Source organism: Salvelinus namaycush, unplaced genomic scaffold (genome assembly GCF_016432855.1).
Source record: "Salvelinus namaycush isolate Seneca unplaced genomic scaffold, SaNama_1.0 Scaffold850, whole genome shotgun sequence".
Lineage (NCBI taxonomy): Eukaryota > Metazoa > Chordata > Actinopteri > Salmoniformes > Salmonidae > Salvelinus > Salvelinus namaycush.
This window is the reverse complement of record NW_024061587.1, coordinates 36,458-55,130: the sequence shown is the minus strand read 5'-3', so window position 1 is coordinate 55,130 and position 18,673 is coordinate 36,458. Positions and strand designations below refer to the sequence as shown.

Sequence of the window (18,673 nt, the reverse complement as noted above, 5' to 3'; positions counted from 1 at the left end):
GCAGCACATATTGATCATGTCAGCACCTGAACAAAGTGGCATAGCTGGATGAAAATCAAGTCATAATGCCACTAATACACACACGCACACACACACACGCACGCACACACACGCACGCACACACACGCACACACGCACACACACAGACACACACACACACACACACACAACAACCATAGGGCGCTGCTGCCTCACTGTGGGTTAGTAGGGTAACACACTGTCAGGTGGGTTGAAGATGGTAGAGGGACCCTGTCCACAAACAGACCCCAGAGAGACCCTGTCCACAAACATGCCCCAGAGAGACCCTGTCCACAAACAGACCCCAGAGAGACCCTGTCCACAAACAGACCCCAGAGAGACCCTGTCCACAAACAGACCCCAGAGAGACCCTGTCCACAAACATGCCCCAGAGAGACCCTGTCCACAAACAGACCCCAGAGAGACCCTGTCCACAAACAGACCCCAGAGAGACCCTGTCCACAAACAGACCCCAGAGAGACCCTGTCCACAAACAGACCCCAGAGAGACCCTGTCCACAAACAGACCCCAGAGAGACCCTGTCCACAAACAGACCCCAGAGAGACCCTGTCCACAAACAGACCCCAGAGAGATATGCGGTTGAAAGGTCATGAATCTGGAGCCAGACTGATGGAACGGGCAGAAGGGTAAGGATATGTGGTTGAGAGGTCATGGGATACAAGCCAGGGTTGTGGCCAATCCATTTCAATTCATGAAGTGAATTGAAATACCAAATGTTTTTCAATCAGAAACAAATTGGAAACATTGTCTCAGTGACAACAAGGAGAGATTTACATGTGATACATCCTGCAATGTGATCATATACGTTCACCCTGGGACAATAACAGGGTCATGCACAGTGGTGTAAAGCACTTAAAATTATTTTTACTTTAGTCGTTTTTTTGGGGTCATCTGTACTTTATTATTTATATTTTTTACAACTTCTACTCCACTACATTCCTGAAGAAAATCATGTACTTTTTACTCCATACATTTCCTGTGACACCCAAAAGTACTTGTTACATTTTGAATGCTTAGCAGAACAGGAAAATTGGTCCAATTCACACACTTATCAAGAGAACATCCCTGGTCATCCCTACTGCCTCTGATCTGGAGGACTCACTAAACAGAGAACATCCCTGGTCATCCCTACTGCCTCTGATCTGGAGGACTGACTAAACAGAGAACATCCCTGGTCATCCCTACTGCCTCTGATCTGGAGGACTCACTAAACAGAGAACATCCCTGGTCATCCCTACTGGCTCTGATCTGGCGGACTCACTAAACAGAGAACATCCCTGGTCCTCCCTACTGCCTCTGATCTGGAGGACTCACTAAACAGAGAACATCCCTGGTCATCCCTACTGCCTCTGATCTGGAGGACTCACTAAACAGAGAACATCCCTGGTCATCCCTACTGACTCTGATCTGGAGGACTCACTAAACAGAGAACATCCCTGGTCATCCCTACTGCCTCTGATCTGGAGGACTCACTAAACAGAGAACATCCCTGGTCCTCCCTACTGCCTCTGATCTGGAGGACTCACTAAACAGAGAACATCCCTGGTCATCCCTACTGCCTCTGATCTGGCGGACTCACTAAACAGAGAACATCCCTGGTCATCCCTCCTGCCTCTGATCTGGAGGACTCACTAAACAGAGAACATCCCTGGTCATCCCTACTGCCTCTGATCTGGAGGACTCACTAAACAGAGAACATCCCTGGTCATCCCTACTGCCTCTGATCTGGAGGACTCACTAAACAGAGAACATCCCTGGTCATCCCTACTGCTTCTGATCTGGAGGACTCACTAAACAGAGAACATCCCTGGTCAACCCTATTGCCTCTGATCTGGAGGACTCACTAAACAGAGAACATCCCTGGTCAACCCTACTGCCTCTGATCTGGAGGACTCACTAAACAGAGAACATCCCTGGTCATCCCTACTGCCTCTGATCTGGCGGACTCACTAAACAGAGAACATCCCTGGTCATCCCTACTGCCTCTGATCTGGAGGACTCACTAAACAGAGAACATCCCTGGTCATCCCTACTGCCTCTGATCTGGAGGACTCACTAAACAAACATGCTTAGTTTGTAAATGAGGTCTGAGTGTTGGAGCGTGCCCCTGGCTACAAAAACAAGGAAATAGTGCCGTCTGGTTTGCTTTATGTAAGGAATTTGAAATGATTTATACTATTACTTTTGATACTAAAGTATATTTTAGCAATTACATTTACTTTTAATACTTAAGTATATATAAAACCAAATACTTTTGCTCAAGTAGTATTTTACTGGGTGACGTTCACTTTTACTTGAGTCATTTTCTATTAATTATTATTTTTACTCAAGTATGACTTTCGGGTACTTATCCACCACTGGTCATGCATTGTCTCTGGGTCTTTAGTCTTGGTAAAGTGACATTAAATCTTGAAGTGTTTAATACTAGCCATACTATAATAATCATCTGATATTGATTTTGCTAAATGTCTTTCTTACAATCCAGAGCTCAAGGGCAGATAGTGATCAATATAATGCATCAATATTAAATCCACCACCGAACATTCAGCTCAGATCAAAATGGGGTTTTATGGAATGATAGAAATGTCATTTTCTGGAACAGTGAAGGCCTGAATCATAGTTATAGATCAGAAACCCTCCTGATATCAGGACAGAGACAGATCAATAACCCTAATCCATCTCATATCTCAGGGTAATGCAGCCTGCGGTTATCCAATCCTACAGTTAAGAGGTCAAGGAACGAAGAGACTCTCTGAACTATTTAGCTGAAAAGCCAGCAAGGCAGCGATAGCAAACTTTTTTTTTCTTCTCCAGTTTTCAAGCTTCCTCATTAGGGAAATATAGTGTAGGCCATGATGATCCCACAATATGAACTATTGATTGGAACAGAGCAGAGCAGAGTAAAGCGGGGTGAGATCAGAGCAGAGTATAGTGGGGTGGGATCAGAGCAGAATATAGTGGGGTGGGATCAGAGCAGAGTATAGTGAGGTGGGATCAGAGCAGAGTATAGTGGGGTGGGATCAGAGCAGAGCAGAATATAGTGGGGTGGGATCAGAGCAGAGTATAGTGAGGTGGGATCAGAGCAGAGTATAGCAGGGTGGGATCAGAGCAGAGTATAGCAGGATGGGATCAGAGCAGAGTATAGCAGGGTGGGATCAGATTAGAGTATAGCAGGGTGGAATCAGAGCAGAGTATAGCAGGATGGGATCAGAGCAGAGTATAGCAGGGTGGGATCAGAGCAGAGTATAGTGGGGTGGGATCAGAGCAGAGTATAGTGAGGTGGGATCAGAGCAGAGTATAGCAGGGTGGGATCAGAGCAGAGTATAGCAGGATGGGATCAGAGCAGAGTATAGCAGGGTGGGATCAGAGCAGAGTATAGTGGGGTGGGATCAGAGCAGAGTATAGTGAGGTGGGATCAGAGCAGAGTATAGTGAGGTGGAATCAGAGCAGAGTATAGCAGGGTGGGATCAGAGCAGAGTAAAGCAGGGTGGGATCAGAGCAGAGTATAGTGGGGTGGGATCAGAGCAGAGTATAGCAGGGTGGGATCAGAGCAGAGTATAGTGGGGTGGGATCAGAGCAGAGTATAGTGGGGTGGGATCAGAGCAGAGTATAGTGAGATGGGATCAGAGCAGAGTATAGCAGGGTGGGATCAGAGCAGAGTATAGCGGGGTGGGATCAGAGCAGAGTATAGCAGGGTGGGATCAGAGCAGAGTATAGCGGGGTGGGATCAGAGCAGAGTATAGTGAGGTGGGATCAGAGCAGAGTATAGTGAGGTGGAATCAGAGCAGAGTATAGCAGGGTGGAATCAGAGCAGAGTATAGCAGGGTGGGATCAGAGCAGAGTATAGTGAGGTGGGATCAGAGCAGAGTATAGTGGGGTGGGATCAGAGCAGAGTATAGTGAGGTGGGATCAGAGCAGAGTATAGTGAGGTGGAATCAGAGCAGAGTATAGCAGGATGGGATCAGAGCAGAGTATAGCGGGGTGGGATCAGAGCAGAGTATAGTGGGGTGGGATCAGAGCAGAGTATAGTGGGGTGGGATCAGAGCAGAGTATAGTGAGGTGGGATCAGAGCAGAGTATAGCAGGGTGGGATCAGAGCAGAGTAAAGCAGGGTGGGATCAGAGCAGAGTATAGAGGGGTGGGATCAGAGCAGAGTATAGCAGGGTGGGATCAGAGCAGAGTATAGCAGGGTGGGATCAGAGCAGAGTATAGTGAGGTGGGATCAGAGCAGAGTATAGCAGGGTGGGATCAGAGCAGAGTAAAGCAGGTTGGGATCAGAGCAGAGTATAGAGGGGTGGGATCAGAGCAAAGTATAGCGGGGTGGGATCAGAGCAAAGTATAGCGGGGTCGGATCAGAGCAAAGTATAGTGGGGTGGGATCAGAGCATATTATAGTGGGGTGGGATCAGAGCAGAGTATAGCAGGGTGGAATCAGAGCAGAGTATAGTGAGGTGGGATCAGAGCAGAGTATAGCAGGGTGGGATCAGAGCAGAGTATAGCAGGATGGGATCAGAGCAGAGTATAGCAGGGTGGGATCAGAGCAGAGTATAGTGGGGTGGGATCAGAGCAGAGTATAGTGAGGTGGGATCAGAGCAGAGTATAGTGAGGTGGAATCAGAGCAGAGTATAGCAGGGTGGGATCAGAGCAGAGTATAGTGAGGTGGGATCAGAGCAGAGTAAAGCAGGTTGGGATCAGAGCAGAGTATAGAGGGGTGGGATCAGAGCAAAGTATAGCGGGGTGGGATCAGAGCAAAGTATAGCGGGGTGGGATCAGAGCAAAGTATAGTGGGGTGGGATCATAGCAGAGTATAGTGGGGTGGGATCAGAGCAGAGTATAGCAGGGTGGAATCAGAGCAGAGTATAGTGAGGTGGGATCAGAGCAGAGTATAGCAGGGTGGGATCAGAGCAGAGTATAGCAGGATGGGATCAGAGCAGAGTATAGCAGGGTGGGATCAGAGCAGAGTATAGTGGGGTGGGATCAGAGCAGAGTATAGTGAGGTGGGATCAGAGCAGAGTATAGTGGGGTGGGATCAGAGCAGAGCAGAGTATAGCAGGGTGGGATGAGAGCAGAGTATAGCAGGGTGGGATCAGAGCAGAGTATAGCAGGGTGGGATCAGAGCAGAGTATAGCAGGGTGGGATCAGAGCAGAGTATAGCAGGGTGGGATCAGAGCAGAGTATAGTGAGGTGGGATCAGAGCAGAGTATAGCAGGGTGGGATCAGAGCAGAGTATAGCATGGTGGGATCAGAGCAGAGTATAGTGGGGTGGGATCAGATCAGAGCAGAGTATAGTGGGGTGGGATCAGAGCAGAGTATAGTGGGGTGGGATCAGAGCAGAGCAGAGTATAGCAGGGTGGGATGAGAGCAGAGTATAGCAGGGTGGGATCAGAGCAGAGTATAGCAGGGTGGGATCAGAGCAGATTATAGCAGGGTGGGATCAGAGCAGAGTATAGTGAGGTGGGATCAGAGCAGAGTATAGTGAGATGGGATCAGAGCAGAGTATAGCAGGGTGGGATCAGAGCAGAGTATAGCAGGATGGGATCATAGCAGAGTATAGCAGGGTGGGATCAGAGCAGAGTATAGTGAGGTGGGATCAGAGCAGAGTATAGTGAGATGGGATCAGAGCAGAGTATAGCAGGGTGGGATCAGAGCAGAGTATAGCATGGTGGGATCAGAGCAGAGTATAGTGGGGCGGGATCAGATCAGAGCAGAGTATAGTGGGGTGGGATCAGAGCAGAGTATAGTGGGGTGGGATCAGAGCAGAGTATAGTAGGGTGGGATCAAATTAGAGTATAGCGGGGTGGGATCAGATTAGAGTTTAGACAGGTGGGATCAGATTAGAGTAGAGCAGGGTGGAATCAGAGCAGAGTATAGTGAGGTGGAATCAGAGCAGAGTATAGTGGGGTGGTATCAGAGCAGAGTATAGCAGGGTGGGATCAGATTAGAGTATAGTGGGGTGGGATCAGAGCATAGTGGGATGGGATCAGAGCAGAGTATAGCAGGGTGGGATCATAGCAGAGTATAGCAGGGTGGGATCAGAGCAGAGTATAGAGGGGTGGGATCAGAGCAGAGTATAGAGGGGTGGTATCAGAGCAGAGTATAGTGGGGTGGGATCAGAGCAGAGTATAGCAGGGTGGAATCAGAGCAGATTATAGTGAGGTGGGATCAGAGCAGAGTATAGCGGGGTGGGATCAGAGCAGAGTATAGCAGGGTGGAATCAGAGCAGAGTATAGCAGGGTGGGATCAGAGCAGAGTATAGTGAGGTGGGATCAGAGCAGAGTATAGTGGGGTGGGATCAGAGCAGAGCAGAGTATAGCAGGTTGGGATGAGAGCAGAGTATAGCAGGGTGGGATCAGAGCAGAGTATAGAGGGGTGGGATCAGAGCAGAGTATAGCAGGGTGGGATCAGAGCAGAGTATAGCAGGGTGGGATCAGAGCAGAGTATAGTGAGGTGGGATCAGAGCAGAGTATAGTGGGGTGGGATCAGAGCAGAGTATAGCAGGGTGGGATCAGAGCAGAGTATAGTGGGATCAGATTAGAGTATAGCAGGGTGGGATCAGATTAGAGTATAGTGGGGTGGGATCAGAGCAGAGTATAGAAGGGTGGGATCAGAGCAGAGTATAGCAGGGTGGGATCAGAGCAGAGTATAGCATGGTGGGATCAGAGCAGAGTATAGTGGGGTGGGATCAGAGCAGAGTATAGTGGGTGGGATCAGAACAGAGCAGAGTATAGTGGGGTGGGATCAGAGCAGAGCAGAGTATAGTGGGGTGGGATCAGAGCAGAGTATTGCGGGTGGGATCAGAGCAGAGTATAGTGGGGTGGGATCAGATCAGAGTATAGTAGGGTGGGATCAAATTAGAGTATAGCAGGGTGGGATCAGATTACAGTATAGTGGGGTTGGATCAGAGCAGAGTATAGCAGGGTGGGATCAAAGCAGAGTATAGTGGGGTGGGATCAGAGCAGAGTATAGCAGGGTTGGATCAGAGCAGAGTATAGCAGGGTGGGATCAGAGCAGAGTATAGCAGGGTGGGATCATGGCAGAGTATAGCAGGGTGGGATCAGAGCAGAGTATAGTGGGGTGGGATCAGAGCAGAGTATAGTGGGGTGGGATCAGAGCAGAGTATAGCAGGGTGGGATCAGAGCAGAGTATAGTGGGATCAGATTAGAGTATAGCGGGGTGGGATCAGAGCAGAGTATAGAAGGGTGGGATCAGAGCAGAGTATAGAAGGGTGGGATCAGAGCAGAGTATAGCATGGTGGGATCAGAGCAGAGTATAGAAGGGTGGGATCAGAGCAGAGTATAGTGGGGTGGGATCAGAGCAGAGTATAGTGGGGTGGGATCAGAGCAGAGTATAGTGGGGTGGGATCAGAGCAGAGCAGAGTATAGCATGGTGGGATCAGAGCAGAGTATAGAAGGGTGGGATCAGAGCAGATTATAGTGGGGTGGGATCAGAGCAGAGTATAGTGGGGTGGGATCAGAGCAGAGTATAGTGGGGTGGGATCAGAGCAGAGCAGAGTATAGTGGGGTGGGATCCGAGCAGAGTATAGTGGGGTGGGATCAGAGCAGAGTATTGCGGGTGGGATCAGAGCAGAGTATAGTGGGGTGGGATCAGATCAGAGTATAGTAGGGTGGGATCAAATTAGAGTATAGCGGGGTGGGATCAGAGCAGAGTATAGCAGGGTGGGATCAAAGCAGAGTATAGTGGGGTGGGATCAGAGCAGAGTATAGTGGGATCAGAGCCTTTAGAGAAACTCTCTTAACCCATAAAAGTCTAAACCCTGTCTAAACTGGGGGGATTGTTTTTAGGTCATACCAAGGATCATCTTGCTGCTATTAGGCCAAACAAACAAATCAAATGTTATTGGTCACATACACATGGTTAGCAGGTGTTAATGCGAGTGTAGCAAAATGCTTTTGCTTCTAGTTCCGACCGTGCAGTAATATCTAACAAGTAATCTAACAATTCCCCAACAACTTCCTAATACACACAAATCTAAAGGGGTGAATGAGAATATGTACATAGAAATATATAGACGAGTGATGGCCGAACGGCATAGGAAAGATGCAGTAGATGGTATAGAGTACAGTATATACATATGAGATGAGTAATGTAGGGTATGTAAACATTATATAAAGTGGCATTGTTTAAAGTAACTAGTGATACATTTTTACATCCAATTATCCATTATTAAAGTGGCTGGAGTTGAGTCAGTATGTTGGGAGCAGCCACTCAATGTTAGTGATGGCTGTTTAACAGTCTGATGGCCTTGAGATAGAAGCTGTTTTTCAGTCTCCCGGTCCCTGCTTTGATGCACCTGGACTGACCTCGCCTTCTGGATGATAGTGGGGTGAACAGGCAGTGGCTCGGGTGGTTGTTGTCCTTGATGATCTTTTTGGCCTTCCTGTGACATCGGGTGGTGTAGATGTCCTGGAGGGCAGGTAGTTTGCCCCCTGTGATGCGTTGTGCAGACCTCACTACCCTCTGGAGAGGCTTACAGTTGTGGGCGGAGCAGTTGCCATACCAGGCGGTTCTCACCTCCTCCCTGTAGGCCGTCTCGTCATTGTTGGTAATCAAGCCTACCACTATAGTGTCGTCTGCAAACTTGATTGAGTTGGAGTTGTGCAGGGCCATGCAGTAATGGGTGAAAAATTAGTACAGGAGAGGGCTGAGAACGCACCCAAGTGGGGCCCCAGTGTTGAGGATCAGCGGGGTGGAGATGTTGTTTCCATCACCTGGGGGCGGCCCGTCAGGAAGTCCAGTACCCAATTGCACAGGGCGGGGTCGAGACCCAGGGTCTCGAGCTTGATGACGAGTTTGGAGGGTACTATGGTGTTAAATGCTGAGCTGTAGTCGATGAACAGCATTCTCACATAGGTATTCCTCTTGTCCAGATGGGTTAGGGCAGTGTGCAGTGTGGTTGCGATTGCGTCGTCTGTGGACCTATTGGGTCGGTCAGCAAATTGGAGTGGGTCTAGGGTGTCAGGTAGGGTGGAGGTGATATGGTCCTTGACTAGTCTCTCAAAGCACTTCATGATGACTGAAGTGAGTGCTACGGGGGCGATAGTCGTTTAGCTCAGTGACCTTAGCCTTCTTGGGAACAGGAACAATGGTGGCCCTCTTGAAGTATGTGGGAACAGCAGACTGGGATAGGGATTGATTGAATATGACCGTAAACACACCAGCCAGCTGGTCTGCGCATGCTCTGAGGACGCGGCTAGGGATGCCGTCTGGGCCGGCAGCCTTGCGAGGGTTAACACGTTTTACTCACGTTGGCTGTGGTGAAGGAGAGCCCGCAGGTTTTGGTAGCGGGTCGTGTCGGTGGCACTGTATTGTCCTCAAAGCGAGCAAAGAAGTTGTTTAGTTTGTCTGGGAGCAAGACATCCTGGTCCGCGACGGGGCTGGTTTTCTTTTTGTAGTCCGTGATTGACTGTAGACCCTGCCACATGCCTCTTGTGTCTGAGCCGTTGAATTGCGACTCTACTTCGTCTCCATACTGACGCTTAGCTTGTTTGATTGCCTTGCGGAGGGAATAGCTACACTCTTTGTATTCGGTCATGTTTCCGGTCACCTTGCCCTGGTTAAAAGCAGTGGTTCGCATTTTCAGTTTTGCGTGAATGCTGCCATCAATCCACGGTTTCTGTTTGGGGAAGGTTTGTGGCCTGCTGGAGGTCATTTTGCAGGGCTCTGGCAGTGCTCCTCCTTGCACAAAGGCGGAGGTAGCGGTCCTGCTGCTGGGTTGTTGCCCTCCTACGGCCTCCTCCACGTCTCCTGATGTACTGGCCTGTCTCCTGGTAGCGCCTCCATGCTCTGGACACTACGCTGACAGACACAGCAAACCTTCTTGGCACAGCTCGCATTGATGTGCCATCCTGGATGAGCTGCACTACCTGAGCCACTTGTGTGGGTTGTAGACTCCGTCTCATGCTACCACTAGAGTGAAAGCACCGCCAGCATTCAAAAGTGACCAAAACATCAGCCAGGAAGCATAGGAACTGAGAAGTGGTCTGTGGTCACCACCTGCAGAATCACTCCTTTATTGGGGGTGTCTTGCTAATTGCCTATAATTTCCACCTTTTCTCTATTCCATTTGCACAACAGCATGTGAAATTTATTGTCAATCAGTGTTGCTTCCTAAGTGGACAGTTTGATTTCACAGAAGTGTGATTGACTTGGAGTTACATTGTGTTGTTTAAGTGTGCCCTTTATTTTTTTGAGCAGTGTATATCAATATTGGCTCAGAAAGGCATTTCCACCGCCATTTCTCACAGAATTTTAGGACACTAAAAGAACCCACCATGTCGAACGAACAAATTATATGTCTGCATTTATACAATTGTACAGAAACTTCTTGTTTACATCACAGCTGTCATTATTTATTTTATTTTTTTAGATGGTATGTATGACTTGGATACTGTGGATAGAAACGTGGTTACAGAGACAGAAAAAAGATATCCAGGTGAACACCTGACTCTGGGGAAGTAGATAAAGGGTCTCATTGGCAAAATCTCAAAGTATCCCTTTAAGAAAATGAACAATAACAGGAAACAGAAGAATTTCAGTGAGCTTTATTTTTTTTTCACAAAAACAAAGGTGCCATTTCTGATTTGAACTATCAGGACATGTCCACAACACACTTTCTTTGCTGAATTTTCTCAGTGAAGCATGTCTTTTAAAAAACAGGAACCCTGTTTTTTAAAAGACATGCTTCACTGAGAAAATTCAACAAAAAAAGGTTAAACATTTTTTTTGCTTAATTTGGGTTTGAATTTAACAACTTCTACTCCAACTGACATCGAGTTACAAAATAATAAAAAAAAAAAAAGGTCAACATTTAAGGGAACAGGGCTGCTCCTGCCTCCTATCTCCTGGACTCCTCTCCTGCCTCCTATCTCCTGGGCTCCTCCTGCCTCATATCTCCTGGACTCCTCTCCTGCCTCCTATCTCCTGGACTCCTCTCCTGCCTCCTATCTCCTGGGCTCCTCCTGCCTCATATCTCCAAGGTCGGCTCAGTGGCATTTCTCTTTGAGGAGCAGATTAGCCCAAACCTCTCATCTGATGACCTTTCGCATATCTCTGTGTGTTTGTTATATTGAGATGGCAGACACTGGTCTCTTCTGACAGCCAATTAGGGTAAACCTATTTTACTTTCAAGAGTAGTGCACATTTTCTCCAGACACACACTGGCAAAGACTGACAGTGAAAAATTCAGTCAGGTGAACAAACAGAAATACCTTTTATAATAAACAAGAGCTGTTCATACATTGCCCATACTCGTTCAACTCAAAGTACGAACAACACTACCCATAGTGACTGCATTAAAACGGCAGGACATTTATTGTCTGTTGCCAAATGCTCCGAGGGATTAGTCATATCGTTCCCCAGTTTCTCCCAATTTGACCTTCAAACAGGCAGAATAGGAGACAATTGATTCATTTAGACATGAGTCACACAAAACACACCACTAGATCTAATTGTATTATCTTTAAACCAATCACTGCACATCTCACACCACCAGATCTGATTATCTTTAAACCAATCACTGCACATATCACACCACTAGATCTGATTGTATTATCTTTAAACCAATCACTGCACATATCACACCACTAGATTGTACTATCTTTAAACCAATCACTGCACATCTCACACCACCAGATCTGAATATCTTTAAACCAATCACTGCACATCTCACACCACCAGATCTGAATATCTTTAAACCAATCACTGCACATCTCACACCACTAGATCTGATTATCTTTAAACCAATCACTGCACATCTCACACCACTAGAGCAGATTATCTTTAAACCAATCACTGCACATCTCACACCACTAGATCTGATTATCTTTAAACCAATCACTGCACATCTCACACCACTAGAGCAGATTATCTTTAAACCAATCACTGCACATCTCACACCACTAGAGCAGATTATCTTTAAACCAATCACTGCACATCTCACACCACTAGAGCAGATTACCTTTAAACCAATCACTGCACATCTCATACTCTGTCTCCGTCCTAAATAGCTCCCTATCCTCTTTAACGTGCACTAGGGCCCTGGTCTAGAGTAGGGAACGGGGTTCCATTTGAGACTCTCTCACACATCCCTATCCTCTTTAACGTGCGCTAGGGTCCTGGTCTAGAGTAGGGAACGGGGTTCCATTTGAGACTCTCTCACACATCAATGGTTCCACATCTAACGTCCAGTTTGTATGGAGATGCTTCCTGACACACCGAGAGTTCAGCTACAGTGAAATACCCTTTATTTGGACGAAGATAATTATTGTTTGTGATTTCAGTTCAATATCAGCTACCATGATAATCATGTGTGTAAGGTGTGTGTGTGTGTGTGTGTGTCAGTTTAATATCAAGCAGTGAGAACACTCACAGCCTACAAGACATAGTGGCGCGCGCACACACACACACACACACACACACACACACACACACACACACACACACACAATGATAGTTAGCAGGGGAAACAGAGTTTAAATGATCTTCATTTTCAGACTCTGTACAGTTTAACCATCATTCTCCTCTAAGCATTAACCATTTAAATTTCCAAAGTGAAGTTTCCCCCTACGTACAGATCTAGGATCAGCTTACTCCGCCCCAATCCTAACTATTAGTGGGGGGGGAAAACTAACCCGAGATCAGCGTCTAGGGGCAACTCCACCCTACACCCATTGTATTTCATAGGAACAGAGTTTGTGCTGAGCAGAGCAGGGCCACAGAGACGCTGATGCTTAAACACGGAGTGAAGCCGTTTCCGCTGCCACCGGAGGTGAGCCGGTCACCGTACTGAGACAGGAGCTGGAGAGCCACACCATTGGTCCAGCCAAATCCCAACTACAACACAGACACAAAGACACACACACACACACACACACACACACACACACACACACACACACACACACACACACACACACACACACACACACACACACAGAGTCAACTCAAAAAGATGTGTTTGAAATAAGTCAAATACAAAAGACTAGATAGAGATTTTATTTATTTCGCTCTTATCCAGAGCAACTTTTAGGATGAGATATCATAGTGTTATATATATTAATAGTGATATTCATAGCGTACCTGAACTTCATATTCTCCTCCTCCGCCCGGCTTCCCATCTCCGTTCACATTATACTGACAGAGAGAGAAAACAAACCCGCAGATATGTTGAGCTTTTATTAAAAAGGCACAATGTGTACGTGTTGTGGATATCTTGTCATTTCTCTTAGATGGAGATCTAGGATCAGCTTTCCCTCCGCCCCAATCCCAACCATTAGTGGGGGAAATGCTAAAGTGACCCATGAACAGTGTCTAGGGCATGGGGGTAGGCAAGTAGATTTAGCCACCTAAAACTTTGAGGCGGGGGAGAAACAAAATCTAATTTGCGGGTTTGTTTTGGACCGCGGGCCGGCCTATTGCCAACCATTGTCTAGAGGCAATATCACCCTGCACCGCGTCGTGGTCACACACATTATAAACCTCTTCTTTAAATCACCTTCTCAAACATGGCTTCATACTTGACGTAGGCCAGCCAGTTGGTTCTGATCCAGCGCTGAGCCAAATCAAACCCCAGCTCTTTAGCTTCCTGTGAGGGCAGACTGGACAGGCCTGATTGGAAGATAACAGAGTTACAGATTGGACAGGGGTCATAGTTCACCTTATAGGGACATGGGATGTAGATGCAACATGCAAACCATATCAGGGTTAACCAGGTCCTACCTTGGATGACTATGTGTTGCAGAGGTGGCCATGCATTGGGGTAGTCCCACTGCTGACCACTGTCAACCAGGGACGTAGGGACACCGTTAGGGAACTCAAGACCACCACTAGTCTACGGGAGGGAAGGGAGGGGAGGGAGGGAGGGGAGGGAGGGAGGGAGGGAGGAGGGAGGGGAGGAGGGAGGGAGGTGGAGAGGGAGGGAGGATGGAGAGAGGTGGAGAGGGAGGGAGGGAGGATGGAGAGAGAGAGAGGGAGGGAGGGAAGGGAGGGGAGAGGGAGGGAGGGAGGGAGGGGAGGAGGGAGGGAGGGGGGAGGGAGGGGAGGGAGGGAGGGAGGGAGGAGGGGAGGAGGGGGGGAGGAGGGAGGAGGGAGGGAGGGAGGGATGATGGAGAGAGTGGAGAGGAGGGAGGGAAGGGAGGGGAGGAGGGAGGGAGGGAGGATGGAGAGAGAGAGGGGGAGGAGGGAAGGGAGGGGAGGAGGGAGGGAGGAGGGAGGGAGGAGGGAGGGAGGGAGGGGGGAGGAGGGAGGAGGGAGGGAGGGGAGGAGGGAGGGATGATGGAGAGAGGTGGAGAGGGAGGGAGGATGGAGAGAGGTGGAGAGGGAGGGAGGATGGAGAGAGGTGGAGAGGGAGGGAGGATGGAGAGAGGTGGAGGAGGGAGGGAGGGAGGGAGGGGAGGGAGGGAGGGAGGGAGGGAGGGAGGGAGGGGAGGAAGGGAGGGAGGGAGGAGGAGGGAGGAGGGAGGGAGGGAGGGAGGGGGAGGGAGGGAGGGGAGGGAGGGAGGGAGGATAATTACTAGTGTAGCCCCACAATCCACAATGGCATAGCCAGATCAGGACCTGCTATATTAACTAGTGGCCCACAAGCCACATGGCATAGCCAGATCATGACCTGCTATAATTAACTAGTGTAGCCCCACAAGCCACATGGCATAGCCAGATCAGGACCTGCTATATTAACTAGTGTAGCCCACAACCACATGGCATAGCCAGATCAGACCTGCTATATTAACTAGTAGCCACACCCATGCTAGCCAGATCAGGACCTGCTATATTAACTAGTGTAGCCCACAGCCATATGGCATAGCCAGATCAGGACCTGCTATATTAACTAGTGTAGCCCACAGCCACATGGCATAGCCAGATCAGGACCTGCTATATTAACTAGTGTACCCACAGCCCATGGCATAGCCCAGATCCAGGACCTGCTATATTAACTAGTGTAGCCCACAGCCACATGGCATAGCCCATATCAGGACCTGCTATATTAACTAGTGTAGCCCCACAGCCACATGGCATAGCCAGATCAGGACCTGCTATATTAACTAGTGTAGCCCCAACCCACATGGCATAGCCATCAGGACCTGCTATATTAACTAGTGTAGCCCACAGCCACATGGCATAGCCAGATCAGGACCTGCTATATTAACTAGTGTAGCCCACAGCCACATGGCATAGCCAGATCAGGACCTGCTATATTAACTATGTACCCCACACCAATGCCTATAGCCAGATCAGGACCTGCTATATTAACTATGTAGCCCCACAAGCCACATGGCATAGCCAGATCAGGACCTGCTATATTAACTAGTGTGCCACACAGCCACATGGCATAGCCAGATCAGGACCTGCTATATTAACTAGTGTACCCACAGCCACATGCATAGCCAGATCAGGACCTGCTATATTAACTATTGTAGCCCACAGCCACATGGCATAGCCAGATCAGGACCTGCTATATTAACTAGTGTGCCACAACCACATGGCATAGCCAGATCAGGACCTGCTATATTAACTAGTGTAGCCCACAGCCACATGGCATAGCCAGATCAGGACCTGCTAATTAACTAGTGTAGCCCACAGCCACATGGCATAGCCAGATCAGGACCTGCTATATTAACTAGTGTTAGCCCACAGCCACATGGCATAGCCAGATCAGGACCTGCTATATTAACTAGTGTAGCCCCACAGCCACATGGCATAGCCAGATCAGGACCTGCTATATTAACTAGTGTAGCCCACAACCACATGGCATAGCCAAATCAGACCTGCTATATTAACTAGTGTAGCCCACAGCCACATGGCATAGCCAGATCAGGACCTGCTATATTAACTAGTGTAGCCCACAGCCACATGGCATAGCCAGATCAGAGCCTGCTATATTAACTGTGTAGCCCACACCACATGGCATAGCCGATCAGACCTGCTATTAACTAGTGTGCCCACAGCCACATGGCATAGCCAGATCAGACCTGCTATATTAACTAGTGTAGCCCACAAGCCACATGGCATACCAGATCAGACTGCTATATTAACTAGTGTAGCCCCACAGCCACAGGCATAGCCAGATCAGGACCTGCTATATTAACTAGTGGAGCCCCACAGCCACATGGCATAGCCAGAGGACCTGCTATATTAACTAGTGTAGCCCACAGCCACATGGCATAGCCCGATCAGGACCTGCTATATTAACTAGTGTAGCCCACAACCACATGGCATAGCCAGATCAGGACCTGCTATATTAACTAGTGTAGCCCCACAGCCACATGGCATAGCCAGATCAGGACCTGCTATATTAACTAGTGTAGCCCACAGCCACATGGCATAGCCAGATCAGGACCTGCTATATTACTAGTGTAGCCCACAGCCACATGGCATAGCCAGATCAGGACCTGCTATATTAACTAGTGTCCCACAGCCACAGGGCATAGCCAATCAGGCCCTGCTATATTAACTAGTGTACCCACAGCCACATGGCATAGCCAGATCAGACCTGCTATATTAACTAGTGTAGCCCACACCACATGGCATAGCCAGATCAGGACCTGCTATATTAACTAGTGAGCCCACAGCACATGGCATAGCCAGATCAGGACCTGCTATATTAACTAGTGTAGCCCCACAGCCACATGGCATAGCCAGATCAGGACCTGCTATTTAACTAGTGTAGCCCCAGCCACATGGCATAGCCGATCAGGACCTGCTATATTAACTAGTGTGCCCACGCCACATGGCATAGCCAGATCAGGACCTGCTATATTAACTAGTGTAGCCCCACAGCCACATGGCATAGCCAGATCAGGACCTGCTATATTAACTAGTGTACCCCCACACCACATGGCATAGCCAGATATCAGGACCTGCTATATTAACTAGTGTAGCCCACACCACATGGCATAGCAGATCAGGACCTGCTATATTAACTATTGTAGCCCACAGCCACATGGCATAGCCAGATCAGGACCTCTATATTAACTAGTGTAGCCCACACCACATGGCATAGCCAGATCAGGACCTGCTATATTAACAGTGTAGCCACAACCCACATGGCATAGCCAGATCGGACCTGCTAATATTAACTAGTGTCGCCCACAGCCACATGGCATAGCCAGATCAGAACCTGCTATATTAACTAGTGTAGCCCACAGCCACATGGCATAGCCAGATCAGGACCTGCTATATTTAACTATTGTAGCCCACAGCCACATGGCATAGCCAGATCAGGACTGCTATATAACTAGTGTAGCCCACAGCCCACATGGCATAGCCAGATCAGGACCTGCTATATTAACTAGTGTGCCCCACAGCCACATGGCATAGCCAGATCAGGACCTGCTATATTAACTAGTGTAGCCCCACACCCACATGGCATAGCCAATCGACCTGCTATATTACTAGTGTGCCCACAACCACATGGCATAGCCAGATCAGGACCTGCTATATTAACTAGTGTGCCCACAACCACATGGCATAGCCAGATCAGGACCTGCTATATTAACTAGTGTACCCCACAGCCACATGGCATAGCCAGATCAGGACCTGCTATATTAACTAGTGTCGCCCACACCCACATGGCATAGCCAGATCAGGACCTGCTATATTACCTAGTGTAGCACAGCCACATGGCATAGCCAGATCAGGACCTGCTATATTAACTAGTGTGGCCCACAAGCCATGGCATAGCCAGATCGGACCGCTATATTAACTAGTGTCGCCCACAGCCACATGGCATAGCCGATCAGGACCTGCTATATTAACTAAGTGTCGCCACAGCCCATGGCATAGCCAGATCAGGACCTGCTATATTAACTATGTAGCCCACACACCACATGGCATAGCCAGATCAGGACCTGCTAATTAACTAGTGATGCCCACAGCCACATGGCATAGCAGACATCAGGACCTGCTATATTAACTAGTGTAGCCCACAGCCACATGGCATAGCCAGATCAGGACCTGCTATATTAACTAGTGTAGCCCACAGCCACATGCCATAGCCAGATCAGGCCTGCTATATTAACTAGTGTGCCCACAGCCACATGGCATAGCCAGATCAGGACCTGCTTATATTAACTAGTGTAGCCCACACACACATGGCATAGCCAGATCAGGACCTGCTATATTAACTAGTGTAGCCCCACAGCCACACTGGCATAGCCAGATCAGGACCTGCTATATTAACTAGTGTAGCCCACAGACCACATGGCATAGCCAGATCAGGACCTGCTATATTAAACTAGTGTAGCCCACAGCCACATGCATAGCCAGATCAGGACCTGCTATATATACTAGTGTAGCCCACAACCACATGGCATAGCCAGAATCAGACCTCTATATTAACTAGTGTGCCCACAGCCACATGGCATAGCCAGATCAGGACCTGCTATATTAACTAGTGTAGCCCCAGCCACATGGCATAGCCAGATCAGGACCTCTATAAATTACTAGTGTACCCACAGCCACATGGCATAGCCGATCAGGACCTGCTATATAAACTAGTGTCGCCCACAGCCACATGGCATAGCCAGATCAGACCTGCTATATTAACTAGTGTAGCCCACAACCACATGGCATAGCCAGATCAGGACCTGCTATATTAACTATGTACCCCCACAGCCACAT

The 18,673-nt window shown here is 48.6% G+C and overlaps 1 protein-coding gene across 1 annotated transcript in view; it reads right to left on the bottom strand.

The window, feature by feature from the left end:
- Nucleotides 1–12,254: 12,254 nt before the first annotated feature.
- Nucleotides 12,255–18,673, bottom strand: part of treh (trehalase (brush-border membrane glycoprotein)) — an 11,187-nt gene continuing 4,768 nt past the window's right edge. Inside the window, exons 2-5 of the mRNA XM_038987785.1 lie at nucleotides 13,775–13,886; nucleotides 13,551–13,663; nucleotides 13,136–13,189; nucleotides 12,255–12,889 (exon numbers count right to left, since the gene is read on the bottom strand). Of these exons, the coding sequence (XP_038843713.1) occupies nucleotides 12,734–12,889; nucleotides 13,136–13,189; nucleotides 13,551–13,663; nucleotides 13,775–13,886 (435 nt within the window). The 3' untranslated portion in view covers nucleotides 12,255–12,733. The remainder of the gene's footprint in view (nucleotides 12,890–13,135; nucleotides 13,190–13,550; nucleotides 13,664–13,774; nucleotides 13,887–18,673) is intronic.